General features: G+C 51.8%; 1 protein-coding gene across 5 annotated transcripts in view; it reads left to right on the top strand.

The window, feature by feature from the left end:
• The first annotated feature begins 2,137 nt into the window (after positions 1 to 2,137).
• Positions 2,138 to 13,464, top strand: part of LOC135812254 (mucin-5AC-like) — a 127,846-nt gene continuing 116,519 nt past the window's right edge. For 2 of the 5 annotated variants that reach the window (XM_065325612.1, XM_065325613.1), the window contains exons 1-3: positions 2,140 to 3,167; positions 4,746 to 4,841; positions 11,655 to 11,726. In XM_065325612.1, the coding sequence (XP_065181684.1) occupies positions 2,223 to 3,167; positions 4,746 to 4,841; positions 11,655 to 11,726 (1,113 nt within the window). In that variant the 5' untranslated portion in view covers positions 2,140 to 2,222. Of the gene's footprint in view, positions 3,168 to 4,745; positions 4,842 to 11,654; positions 11,727 to 13,464 lie in introns of all 5 variants that reach the window. The other 3 variants (XM_065325617.1, XM_065325606.1, XM_065325616.1) reach the window with 3 other exon arrangements.

Here is a 13,464-nt window from a genome sequence, read left to right on the forward strand (position 1 = left end):
GCCGCTAGGGTTTATCGGGTGTTAGCGGCCGTCGTGAGTTCCCTTCGGGAACGGACACGATAATTTACTTTTAATTTACTTACAGTACATGTGTCATCAATATTTTATTCCGTAAAAAGTAGGGGGGTGGGTGGTGGGTCCTGGTTACTTTGTAAAATTCACGGATTGAAAAAACTATCGATATTTTACGGATGGCCCCTTACTAGGCTGTCCCTCCAGGAAATCGCGATTCCACGGATGCAACAAATTTCGCGATTTTGGCCCAAACCCGCGATTTTCAGCAAAATCCGCGATTTCCCGCGTTTTTTGTTGTTTTCTGCACTATATCTCACATGTTTCATGCACTTTTCACACAGTGCTTTCCATGATCCTGTAGGTTATTTGCACAGTATGACTAGTACTACTCCGGAGTTGATATACGATGCAACAAATTTCGTGATTTGGCCCAAATCCGCAATTTTCTGCAAATAATTCCGCGAATTCCTGGCAAGTTCTGCATCATTCCGCGCTTTTCGTCGCATTTTTTGTTGTTTTCTGCCGCAATTTCTTGCGCAAGTTTTCGAGAGTTTTTTCCGCAAATTCCCGCAGGGACAGACTAGGCTTAGGCGCTGCATCTGCCGCTAGGGTTTACCGGGTGTTAGCGGCCGTCGTGAGTTCCCTTCGGGAACGGACACGATAATTTCCTTACTTTTACTTTATTCTTGTTCATGTGGACAGTTGTCTGAGATTCTCAGGCTGTGTACAGACTACAGTGCGCTGTGTCCAATGAACAGAGCCGCTAATACTAGTACTCAGACAGCAATGACACAACCAAGTCATTTTCTGCCATTTCTCAGAGTTACTCATCAGACAGCATAATAATACTTCAAAAGAAGTAATTATGACGAGCTACTGAAATAAGTGCCTCAGTCACCTCTGCCCTCTTCTCTCAAGACACTCCGTGAATACCGGTCTAGGTCATGTCATGCTGTCTGATGAAACTCTGAGTGACGTCAGGAAAGGACTTGGTGGTGTCATTGCTGCACGAGCAGTCTGCATGACATTGTACTACTTATATTGTGTGCATGTTGATGTGTAGGTGTATGTGTGTGAGTGTTGACTCTCGCGCCGAAACGAGCGAGGAAAAAGCTCGCAGAAAGAGAGGACACGACCTTTTGGAGTAGCAGTGACTGTCGACTCTGCGTGTGGTTGCTGAGCTATCACGGGATCACCAATTTCTACCAATGCTTTACGGAGGTGACATCTGCCAATGGTGCGGACGACGGTGGGGAGCACGAGCACAAACGTTATCCGAGGAATCAGTGCCTTGTTGGGTAATGCAAAGATTGGGAATCGCTGATGCATACCAACCATCCTGATTTGGCCGGGACCGTCCCAGTATCGTGGTAGGAGTTCGACATCTCTCCCAAAGACCAACAACTAGCATTGCTCGATCGGCTGCCGAAGCTGCGTTTCGAACGGTGGTGATATGCACCCAAAAGTGCATTTGTCGCATGCTTTACGGCTACATTGGATACATTTGAATAGATAGGTACAATGTATGTCATTCTCCCTGTCTCAGGTTTGCAAAGGTTGGGAGGTATGCTGAATCTGATGTCCAGCACAACCACGCGGATTAGCAACAACAATAATCGGCATCGCAGGACGTCGAATACCATGCATTGGGCGTCCACATTCCTTCCATGCCCGCGTTATTGACACGTGATAATTCACTTGACATGTTGCCTGTGCTCTATAGGAAAGTTGTCTGCCGGACTATCCCTATTGGCGCCAGAAAGAAGCTCACAACACGCCATGGGAACGTGCATGATACGGTACGAATCTAAGAATAACCTATCCATCTTGTTGAGTAGCAGTAACTGGCCATACTTGGTGGGCATCGTCAGATCCCCTCGTTTATACCAATGAATATCAGAGGTCATATCTGTCAACACGTCGTTACGATTGTAGTCTGGAGGACGGAGTACATGTGTGGTCCGAGGCAGCAGCGCTAGCACCGTCTTTGTCCGATGCTTCAGCTGCCTATCTGCGACGTGTCGCCTGGTTTGGCTGCCTACGCTAGTGGGCCAGTAGTGGCCAGTCATTGTTGTTGATGAGGAGCCAACTGAATATCATACCAAGGCGAAACAAACATTGAGTCAGTTTCAACAAAACCCACTGTGGATGGTAGAGTGTGTACAGTGAGTTTAGCGTAGACGAAGTGCTGGTTAGTTGGATCAGCTATGGAGCGATCGTCGGAAGACTCGCTTCTTCGAGACCTTGGATTGGTTAGAGGTCAAATAGCCTATCTTGGTGTTTTCTCCGTCAGTGAGGACAGTCAGGCTGGCAAAGGTGGTGATGCCGCTGTGTTTCGAGTAGAATGGCAAGGAATACCCGTAGCTGCTAAGGTCTTACATCATCTCCTCGTTGAGCCAGATATCCAGGGTAGGCGCGAGAAACTAAGGCGGTTTGGTGGAGAAATTTCCACCCTCTCCGGTTTGCGACATCCGAATCTCTGCCAAATATTGGGTGTTGGTGTAACAGCTGATCGCGGCTTGCCAGCTCTGGCAATGGAGCTCCTGGATTCCACTCTGCAGGATTGTAGTGTTGGCGATGGCCGACTTGACGATGCCACCCTGTTAGGTTTCCTGTCCGACGCAATAGCCGGTGTCCGCTACCTACACAGCAGAAAACCTCCTATTATTCATCGCGACTTGACCTTGAAAAACATTCTCATCAAAGGCCAAACCGCCAAGGTCTGTGATCTTGGCGTGGCACGCGCGATGCAAAGGAGTTTTGCTCTTTTGCTGGAAGACCTGACCACTTGCCCCGGCACGATGCTGTACATGCCGCCGGAAGCCTTGACAGAGCCTGCCGTATATGATCGGTCTCTCGACATATTTTCCTTTGGTGTGCTGTCCCTGAGTGTTTTAGTCGGCGCTAATCCCTCACGAGAACTGTTCGGCGCACCTCGCTCACGGCTGGTTCAGCGCCCTGATGGAACGAGCGAGGAACAAGAGATTGCTGAAGTGGAACGTCGTCGTTCGGCCTTAGAACAAGTGCGGAATGGACATCCACTCAAAGCGTCAATTCAGCGTTGTCTCGCTAACCGCGCCATTGATCGCCCAACGGCTGCAGAGATGCACACGCAAGTGAAGGAGGTGGCACGTCTCGCCAAAGAGTCTTCGGTGAGTGCCAAGTCGTATTTTTCAACAGGGTGCTGGGTTTTTGTCCATGTAGATAATTTTGATTGTCAAGTTTGTAGTAAAGGAGGGATTGATTATTATTTTTCAAACCCAACACATAATCCGTACTCTCTGGCTTATCGGTAATACGTCGTACAACAAATCAATTATTTGATCGACCCAAATTCGTTTATCTTTGTAACGGAAAGCTTTACGGAAAGATGCACCTACAGTCCATTCAGAAAAATGATGATATCCTAGCTTTTGGCCATAAAGGGGTAAAATTTTGAGTTTTTGTCACAATTTGAATTGGGTAAAAACCATGAAAATCCAGGCCATTCACTCCACTTGCATAACAGTAAATTTGCGGTTCGAACCCCAGTTGAGGTGCCTTTTTTGGACCCTTTTTTCAAGGTTCCAACCTCGCGGCACTGCACAGTGTACCACAAAATCGCCAAACACGGGAGCTCTCCAGAGCCAGCTCTCATCATTTTCTGAATGGACTGTAGTATGCTGAGAATGACTGAATGCCGCGAAGGCAGAGCGTAGTGCTTACTAGTTAGTTAAGAAAGAAACAAGGCTTGTTTGTTGCAACTGTGAGGTCCATGATCAGTGCTATCCTCACCAAACACAGTCATGCTATTGGCTGGGGGTGTACGCCCGCGCGTGCGTGTGTGTGTGTGTGTGTGTGTGTGTGTGTGTGTGTGTGTGTGTGTGTGTGTGTGCGTGTGGGTGTATAGTGGCGGTCAATTCACCAGCCTTGCAAGCTGTTGAATGGTGTAATCCCAGCACAAGTTGCTATGTCTAACATAGCTGTTCGCTATCATCGCGGGAAGCGATGGGCATGTCTGTGGTCTGAGGTCTGAGGTGTGTGGGTGTGGGTGTGTGTGGGTGTGGGGGGGGGGGGGGGGGGTGCATGTGTGGGGAGGGGAAGCGATGGGCATGTCTGTGGTCTGAAGTCTGAGGTGTGTGGGTGTGGGTGTGTGTGGGTGTGGGGGGGGGGGGTGCATGTGTGGGGAGTGTGTGTGTGTGGGGGGGGGGGGGGGTGGGGGTGTGTGTGTGGGGTGTGGGGGTGTGTGGGGGTGTGTATGGGGTGTGGTGTGGGGGTGGGGGGGGGTGGGGGGGGGGGGTATGGGGGTGCATGTATATGCTTGCGTGGGGGGGGGGGGGGTGGGGGGTGGGTGTGTGTGTGGGGGTGTGGGGTGTGGGGGGTGGGGGATGGGGGGGGGGTGTGTTGGGGGGGGGGGGGTGCATGTATGTGTATGTGCTTGCGTTGGGGGGGGGGGGTGGGGGTGTGGGTGGGGGGGGGGGGGTGCATGTATAAATAGTGGCGGTCAATTCATCAGCATTGCAAGCTGTTGAATGGTGTAATCCCAGCACAAGTTGCTATGTCTAACATAGCTGTTCGCTATCATCGCTTCCACGATGGGCAGGTCTGAGGTGGGGTGTGGGGGGGGGGGGGGTGGGGGGGGGTGTTGTGCATGTATGTACATGTGTGTGTGTTTGTCCGTGTGTGTGGACATGAGTGTAGTTTATTCATGTATGTACATATGTGTCAACATCTATATTGCACAAAACCAGGCCCTGGCACAGACTTCCAGAGAGACCACAACATTTAACGACCAAGTTACTCCGCTCTCTGGCCAGCTAACAACGATGTCTGCTTCCACCCATCAGGTATGAATCTTAAATCTCAGAAATAGATAGCAAAGTAATATCTTTATCAGATTGCCTGTTCACCAGTCGGGGAGATGTCCTATCTAGGGCATCGCACTCGGATTGGTCACCTGTCCAGGGTTGTCAAGGAAGCGTCGGTCGCGCACACGCGATGAAAAGAAGTGCTGCGTGAGCATTTCTGAATGTATGTGGAGGATGCACGATCGTAATGGCGATGAATTTCTTTCCGAATTGGTCAAGTTTGAGGGAGAAGGCGGAGAATATCAGAGATCGGCGGGGATTGAGGTAGTGTATATTCGATTCGCCATCGAATACCCGACCGAATGGCCACTTTTGTTTGGGGATTTCATGTAGGGTTTCTCGTAGCCACGCGGTGCTTCTTTGGAAACGATCGGTTCTAATTTTGAATGTTTGCCTTTGGAATGTTTCTTCACGCCCCGTGCGGTCATTTCGCCCCAAACCTGGCCATGCATGATGCAGAGGAGGAAGACGAGGCAGCAGGCGCTAGGCCCGTAAATTACTGCCTGGAAGATATTATTTGGCCAAAGCTTGCTGTTGGCGTTTTGATTTCTTGGATACAACAGCTCTTGGCTAAAACTACACCTTGAACGGTCTTTCTTGGACATCAACCCAGGACGTACCACACTGGGCATGGTGGTCATGGACGTATCACAATGGCTTTCAGCCAGACCCTTCTGCTGCCTGAAACCAATGGCGAAAGTAAAAACTTCATCGCAGCAGCAGCTACTGTTCTGCTGAAAGTGCGAACACAAATTGCTTCGCCAATCCTCTTGTGCACTTGCAATTTTCAATGCGACCAAAACGATTCTCTTGCCAGTTCCTTCGTCCAGGGGTACTCCACAATGAGGAAAATAATATTCGTGAAGGCAAGAGGCAAGATACGAATCTCGACTCGCTTGAGGCAAGCCGCCAGGTGAACAACAACTTTTGAGACGAAAGGCGTTTGTTGCGTTTGTTTTGGGTGCGACATGTTCATCTTCCTCGGACGCGACACAAAGTTTTGAGTCACGTGTCCCGATTACTACGGGAACAGCATAGATGTATGCTAGGTTCCGTGATGTCCCATCTAGGACGTCTCCAGGACTGTTCATCTTGAATGAAAATTTTGAACCGGACTGAAATATAATGCATGCCTTCTGACTGTCCCTCTCCCTATCTCCCTAGTGTGTTGTCTGCATGCCTTCTGACTGTCCCTCTCCCTATCTCCCTAGCGTGCTGTCTGCATGCAGCAGTATTCTTCTTCTTCTCATGTAGGTGTTAGCATCTGGCGTGCACGCGCGTCGTGACATATTTTGTATCACTTGTATGAACCCGCCAAATACATGGGTAGTGGTGTGAGTGCGCCTCGGTTTTCCCGAGTGTGCGCGTGCTTTTGGTGCGTTGGCTTTGCTAGTTCCAGCGGCCGTAGCTCTGGCCTGTTGGGCCTTTCATGTGTAGCTTGCCGTGAGAGGATAGTCACTAGGTTTTTCCACCAATTTTACTAATTTAAATATATTCTAACTTCTTCTACACCTAAGTGTGTGTTCCAGTTGACTGGTCTGTGCTTGACGGCGTGGGGAACCGGAGTAGGGGAATTAGTTTACAGCGTGGTGCCGAAACCCGGGACTAAACTAGGTTTGTTGGGAGTCGTGTGCAATGGCTTCTATGAAAGTGGACAACTTTGTGAAGCCGTTTAGCGGTAGAGCCGGCCAAAGCGGGGAACAGTTTTGGGAGAAGTTTCTAGTACTGGCGAATTTTCAGGGTTGGGATAGTGAGGAGAAACGTATGAAAATTTTTCCATTGTTTTTGGATGGCGTCACGCTCCTTGTTAACAGCAAGATGAAGGAAGACAATAGGAAGAAAAAAGACAAAGTCGTGAAGAGCATGAGTCTGTCATTCAGCATGACCAAGTCTTCAGCGTACCGAGCATTTGTGAGTCGGCGACTGAAGGTGGATGAGTCGGCTGATGCCTACGTGGCCGACCTGCAGAGGTTGGCTGGTCTATCAGGCCATACCGTGACTGGCGACGAAGATGCAATGATCCTGGAGCAGCTGGTTTCCGGCCTGTCGCCCGAGTTTCCTCGCGAGCTGCGACTGTCCATGGCATCGAAGAAGATGACCGTGAGAGGCTGCCTGGATATTGTGCGAGCTCTCCAATCTGCCATTGCAGATTGTCCGGTGACCCAGAGCAGCAGCGGCATTTCTGCAGCAGCAACCAGTGGTGATCGTGACCACTCCAGGGGCTCCGTGCTGTGTTTTAGGTGCGCAAAAATTGGACACATGCGTAGGAACTGCCCACAGCAGAACTCTGGTGTGCAGCAGTCAAGCAATGGCAAACCTCGCAGAGCCACTTGCTATTTCTGGGATCAGGAGGGGCAAGTCAAGGCCGAATGCCCAGAACGACGAGCCTGGCAATCCAGCATGCAAGGCAAGTCTTCTGGTGTCAGTAATGTTGGTACTGTCGAGAAGTGCGTCTGCACGATCAGCGTTGGTTCATCAGGTGCCCTGCCACGCATCTTTGTAGACGTACGCAGCCCTGGATCGCAGGGGCAATGGAAGCGGCTACAATCGGTCGTCGACAGCTGCTCTACGCATACACTGATGGACACCGGATGTGCGGAGTCCATGGGATTGACTGTCGAGCATGACCGAACCATGGAGAGTCTGGTGGCCCTGCACGGGAAGCCACTCAATGTGAGAGGTACGGCTATTGTACAGCTGCAGAGGCTGGATGGATCAGTGCATCTGCCTTGTTGCAGAGTAACTGCCGTGTTCGAGGATAATCTTGGCACTGTAGCGGCGTCGCTCTTGATAGGAGCTAATGTCATTGCTAGTGCTGGCGGAGTGCGCCTGGAATACGATGACGACCACCAGCTGTCCGACGTGACATTCGGAAGAGCCGTAGTAGTCGCTGCAGCAGCATCGAACAGTCATCCACTGACGCACGTGCAAGTCGAGCAGCGAGGCAACGCCACAGTTCTCTCTACGGACGAAGGAGAAGTCACATGGGATGGTACAGCCCGTCGTTGGGTGCTGTCATGGAAGTGGAAAGATGGCAGTCCACCGGCCGATCCCGTTGGCCACGGCGTTGGCGAGTACTCACGCTCGAAACTCGCCCCTGAGCAGGAGCACATGTTCCTTTTTCGAAGTGAGGAAGTGGATCGACGCAGGCTGGCTTGTGCCTCACAATGATGCTCTCCATGGCTCACCAGCTGCTGTCCTGCCGCTCCTAGCACAGGTGCAAGAACACAAGGCGAGGGCCTCAGTTCGTCCATGCCTGGACTACCGCAGCCTGAATTCTCTGCTGGTGTTGCAGCCTGGTCGAAACGCACCTGTCTGCGAGGAGACATTGCGGAAGTAGAGACGCGAAGGTGACCCGGAGGTCCTGCGATTGCTCGATATCAAGAAGGCCTATCTCCAAGTGCACCTGGCCTCCGAGCTGCAGCGCTACCAGACGGTCGTCTGGCAGGAAAAGGCCTACGTGATGACGCGCATGGGTTTTGGGTTGAGTGTCGCACCAAGATTTATGGACATCACCGTCCGCTTGGTGACGCGAGACTTTCCATCGGTTGATAATTACGTTGACGATGTGAAAACGCCTGCCAACGAGGTCAACGCCGTAGCAGCAAGGATGCTCGGGTATGGCCTCCCAACAAAGCAGGCCGAGCTGTTTGCCCCATCCAGAGTGCTCGGCCTGCAGGTGCAGAAGGATGAGGACCATCGGGGCCAGTGGTCGCGCTGTGGCGACATCAACCTGAAGTTACCTCGACCGGCAATGAAACGCGACGTCTTCAGCTGGTGTGGCCGGCTGACCGGCCATGTCCCGGTGTGTGGCTGGCTGCGACCCGCCTGCAGCCTTATCAAGCACATGGTCAATGCTGAAGCCACTTGGGATCAGCAAGTGTCCGAACCTCTGCTGAAGATCTGCGACGAAGTGGAGGATCGGCTCGCCTGCAAAGGTGATCCGGCTCGTGGTCAGTGGAGCGCTGCCGGTGGGATTGACGAGTCTACTGGCTGCATGGTCTGGGCCGATGCATCCGACATCGGCATCGGAGTTGCCAACGAGGTGAACGGCTCAATTCTGGAGGATCGCTCTTGGCTGAGGCCGTACGACGACAAGCGCCATATCGACATTCAGAGTTGGAGGCGACGATTCGAGGTCTCTCGCTTGCCGCCAATTGGCAGATCAAGCGCGTCCAAATCGAAACCCGTTGGCTTGGCGATGTCATCGGCAATGTGCGTCGGACATGAAGAAAGGGCCTGCACGAAGTGCCCGTCCAGCGACGTCTACAGATCGTGAGCGACATGATCATTGCGGCAGGGATTGACGTCTCTTTCGGAGTGGGTTCCAACAGCCCGGAACCGTGGCGACGCTCTCACTCGCGTCTCCGCCGCATGGATTAAGCACTGTCATGTCCTAAAAGGATATGGTGACACTGATGTCACAGCAGCCGCAGCGACCATTCCTGGCCCAGTCGCGACGGAACGCATCGTCAAGGAGCAGCGCGTCGATGGGTATATTCAGACCGTGATATCGCAAGTACAGCAGGGTCTCCCCGTCTCAGGGCGTTACTCAGCAGTGCGTTCGCAGCTGGTAGTCAGCGATGGCGTACTGTGCCGGAGCCTTAAGCTACCGCTGGAGGGCGTTTTCCAAGTGCCGATTGTGCCTGGACCGCTGGTTGCGGATGTCGTCCGGTGTGCGCACGAAGTCTCTGGGCACAGAGGTTGGGAGGCTATCTACCGTTTGCTCCGTAGCCGTTGCTACTTTCCCCGGTATCGCAACAGCCTGTTCCGAATTGGTCAAAGAGTGCCCCAATTGTCAGGCTGCCAACCCACAGAAGGGCGAAACTGTCCCACCGACTTGCGCAGACCTCCCTGGCTGTCTCTGGAGCGAAATTGTGATCGACACCCTGGAACTCGGCACCGAACGCAGCGGCCAGTATCACTGCGTGCTCGTGGGTGTCGACTCATTCACCAAGTGGGTGGAGGTGTGTCCACTCCGTCACCACGATGCTGTCAGCGTGGCATCCGCCTTTTCTACCCTGTGCCTGCGGTGGGGTGCTCCTGATGTGGTCCGAGTGGACAACGGCACGGAATTTCGGAACGCTGTGGTGGAGTCCCTGTTCCGCCTGCTAGGAGTCCGTGTTCGCACCGGCGCCGTCCGTCACCCTCAGTCCCAGGGGGGTGCGGAGCGATTTAACAGGACCCTGCTCGGGCTTATTCGCAAGGTTCTGGACGACTCCTCGGATTGGCGCGCCGATCTTGGCGTCCTCCTTTTCTATTATCGGAAGTAGGCCCCATAGTACCAGCCGGTTGTAGCCAATGCAAGCCATGGTTGGCTGGCAGCCTCAGCACCTCATTGTCGGCGTGGCCGAGGAAGCTTGCACACTGAGCCAGTGGACGACTCAGTTACACGCTCGAGTCCCACGCGTGCGTGACATCATTGACTCAGAGCTGTCTTTCCATGACTTCGTTGGCTCCATTCCTGTTCCTTGTAGCTATGCTGTAGGTGACGATGTCCTGCTGCGACGACCCGAACGCCATCAGAAACGCCAGCTGCCGTTTGAGTCTGGATGGATCGTCACTAGCATCGTGGCGCCATCAATGGTCGTCATTGCCAGGCTGGAAGACAAGGATCGACAGAAGACCGTTAAATGTGCCTGGTTCTGCTCTGCCTGCTGAGCCGCCGGTTCCGCAGCACAACGTTCCGGATAACGAAGAGCAGAACGCACCCGGTCTCGATATGGTCTGGGAGCCTGTTGGCAAGAATGCGCACCCACATGCTGGCTATGAACTCCGCGACCGCACTACAATTCGGCGACCCGTCTGTTACACTGAGTGATTATTGCTACCATTGTACTGCTACCTGCAGATCAACAGGCGATGGTCTGAAATATAATGCATGCCTTCTGATTGTCCCTCTCCCTATCTCCCTAGCGTGTTGTCTGCATGCAGCAGTATTCTTTTTCTTCACATGTAGGTGCTAGCATCCGGCATGCACGCGCGCCGTGACATGTTTTGTATCACTTGTATGTACCCGCCAAATACATGGCTAGTGGTGTGAGTGCGTCTCGGTTGTCCCGAGTGTACGCGTGTTTTTGGCGCGTTGGCTTTGCTAGTTCCAGCGGCCGTAGCTCTGGCCTGTTGGATTTTTCGTGTGGAGCTTGCCGTGACAGAATGGTCACTTGGTTCTTCCACCAATTTTTACTAATTAATGTATTCTAACTTCTTCTACACCTAAGGGCGTGTTCCAGTTGACTGGTCTGTGCGTGACGGCGTGGGGAACCGGAGTAGGGGAATTAGTTTACAGGACACTCCGTTTATAGTGATAAAAACTGGTTGCAGCATATGTCCCATGTTTCCGATGCTGTCGATTCTTCAACCTCATATGGACCAGTACGATATTTCAATAAATCTTAAGAATAATGGTAGTTCCTTCAGGCAGTCAAAGTGAATTGATCCAGGCTCCTAATGGATGATGAAAAGTTTGTCGAGCTGGACAGCAAGCCAAATATGAGAGAATACTGGACCTGTTTTGAAGGATAAGGAAATTAGGCAAATCCAGTCCGTACCAGCAATCAGGTTCATAATTATGGCGGGCTTGCCCATAGTGTTTCGAACTTTTCTCTAACTTGGCTTGACGAAAATTGATGTGTGACAGACTACAGGGGTTGATGTTTTTGTGTTTGCTTGTAAAGAATGTGTGCGTGTGTGTGTGTGTGTACCTGTTTGTGTATGCACGCACTCGTATAATGTGGGTCTCGGTATGTGTGTGTGTGTGTGTGTGTATGTGTGTGCTTGCGTCACCTGCAGATAAGGCCTACCACTGCACCCGAAAGCCTGTCAAGTTCTGCTTCTGCCATTGCCTCAGCTGCAACAGTTAGGGTAAGTTATGCAACATTATTGTCTGTTTCAGACTAGGCCGAATTATGGGCCAATGCTTCGACACTGAATCAGGTACGAAATCGTCTGACTGTGGTGGACAAGCTGTTCAGACACACCTTCAACCTTGAACCTTGAACGTGCCCATTGCCGTTGGCAATGATAACGAAGGGACTATCTGCTAGCAGCACTACGGAACGTGGCACTTGAACTCCCCGGGACGACGGCAGACCTTTTCACATGCGCAGCGGAAGCCACAGTCAGCATCAGGGGGAGCACGTGCGGGAGGACGACGATGAGCAATCTGCCTCCAGGCAGAGCTATCTTGGGCAGCAGCAAACCAACAGTCAGAAGGCATGGGGGGGGGGGGGGGCTGATGGAACGGAGGTCATCCATGATGACGTCATGCCACCGCTTGCGTGGACGATGGCGAAGGCGCGTTGCAGAGAGATCTCCAAACAAAACTCGCTCCATACACACACACACACACACACACACACACACACACACACACACACACACACACACACACACACACATACACACACACACATACACACACATACCAGGGTGAGCTATTTCACTTGTAGACCAGCTGTACACAGCTGCACTAGCGTGTGCTAGACGCTTCGACACCGACTCCGACACGAAATCGGCCGCCTGTGTGGAACTACTACCTCCAACAAGCGAAACTTGGTGCGGTTTTGGCTTCAAATTACTCGAAATAACTCCCACTTTACAATCGAAAATAATGGTTGCCTCAGCAAAATACAATTTTGTATCGCTCAGGAAGGATATTAGAGACATCAGTTAGTCTGAATCACTCTCCTCTGATTCAAAGATCGTATTGTCTTGTGGACAGGAATTGTCCCCGTAAAAAAAGAAAAATAGAAAATTATCGTGTCCGTTCCTGAAGGGAACTCACGACGGCCGCTAACACCCGGTAAACCCTAGCGGTTGTCCCTGTAGTTAGACGAAAGTGTGGCTTGAGCGAATTCAATTGCAGCAAGTACCTCGCTCTGGAAATCTCGATATCTCTCCTGTGTGCTGTGCTCAAGGGTAGTCATTTCCGCCGCCACTCTCCAGGATGCCGTGGTAAGAACTGTGAAACACCTCCAAACGCGCCTGGACTCGACCTTTTTTGGCCTGGAATTCTCGACAACTATCACATAGTATAACAAAATAAATAAATAAAAACCCAAAATTGCCTGCAGCAATTCCTGGAGATTTTCCTTTGCCACCAGAGACGCATCGCTGTGGAGGCTATTGAAAGACGCCAGGTGGTTGACATTGACGCCTAGACTCTGTGCTGGCTGAGTTACCACGTGGGGAGCGAGAATTCCTTGGTTGTGCTTTGACACGCGAAAGCGTGACGATTCTCCTTCGCAGAATGGATCCGCACACGGTGTGCTGGTACAGGAGAGACTGGCCTGCCTCAGCAAACCGTCCTCCTCTGAGCTATGTGCCGCTCACCAGCTCGTCGCTTGGCTTCCTGCACCTGGATGCATCGAGCTACAAGTACGTCGTACCTTGCATGCGCAGCCTTGTGGTACCATCACAAACATGTTGAACAAACCAATAAAAAACGCCAAGTTTCGCTTGTCGGAGGTAGTAGCTGTTTACATACACAACACACTAGTGTGAGCTATTTCAGTTGTAGTCCTGGCTGTACTCACACACATACACTGTAAGTTGTTACACAGCCACACTAGAGAGTGGTAGATGTCAGAGGAGATATGTG

Source organism: Sycon ciliatum, chromosome 3 (genome assembly GCF_964019385.1).
Source record: "Sycon ciliatum chromosome 3, ocSycCili1.1, whole genome shotgun sequence".
In the NCBI taxonomy this organism is placed as follows: Eukaryota; Metazoa; Porifera; class Calcarea; order Leucosolenida; family Sycettidae; genus Sycon; species Sycon ciliatum.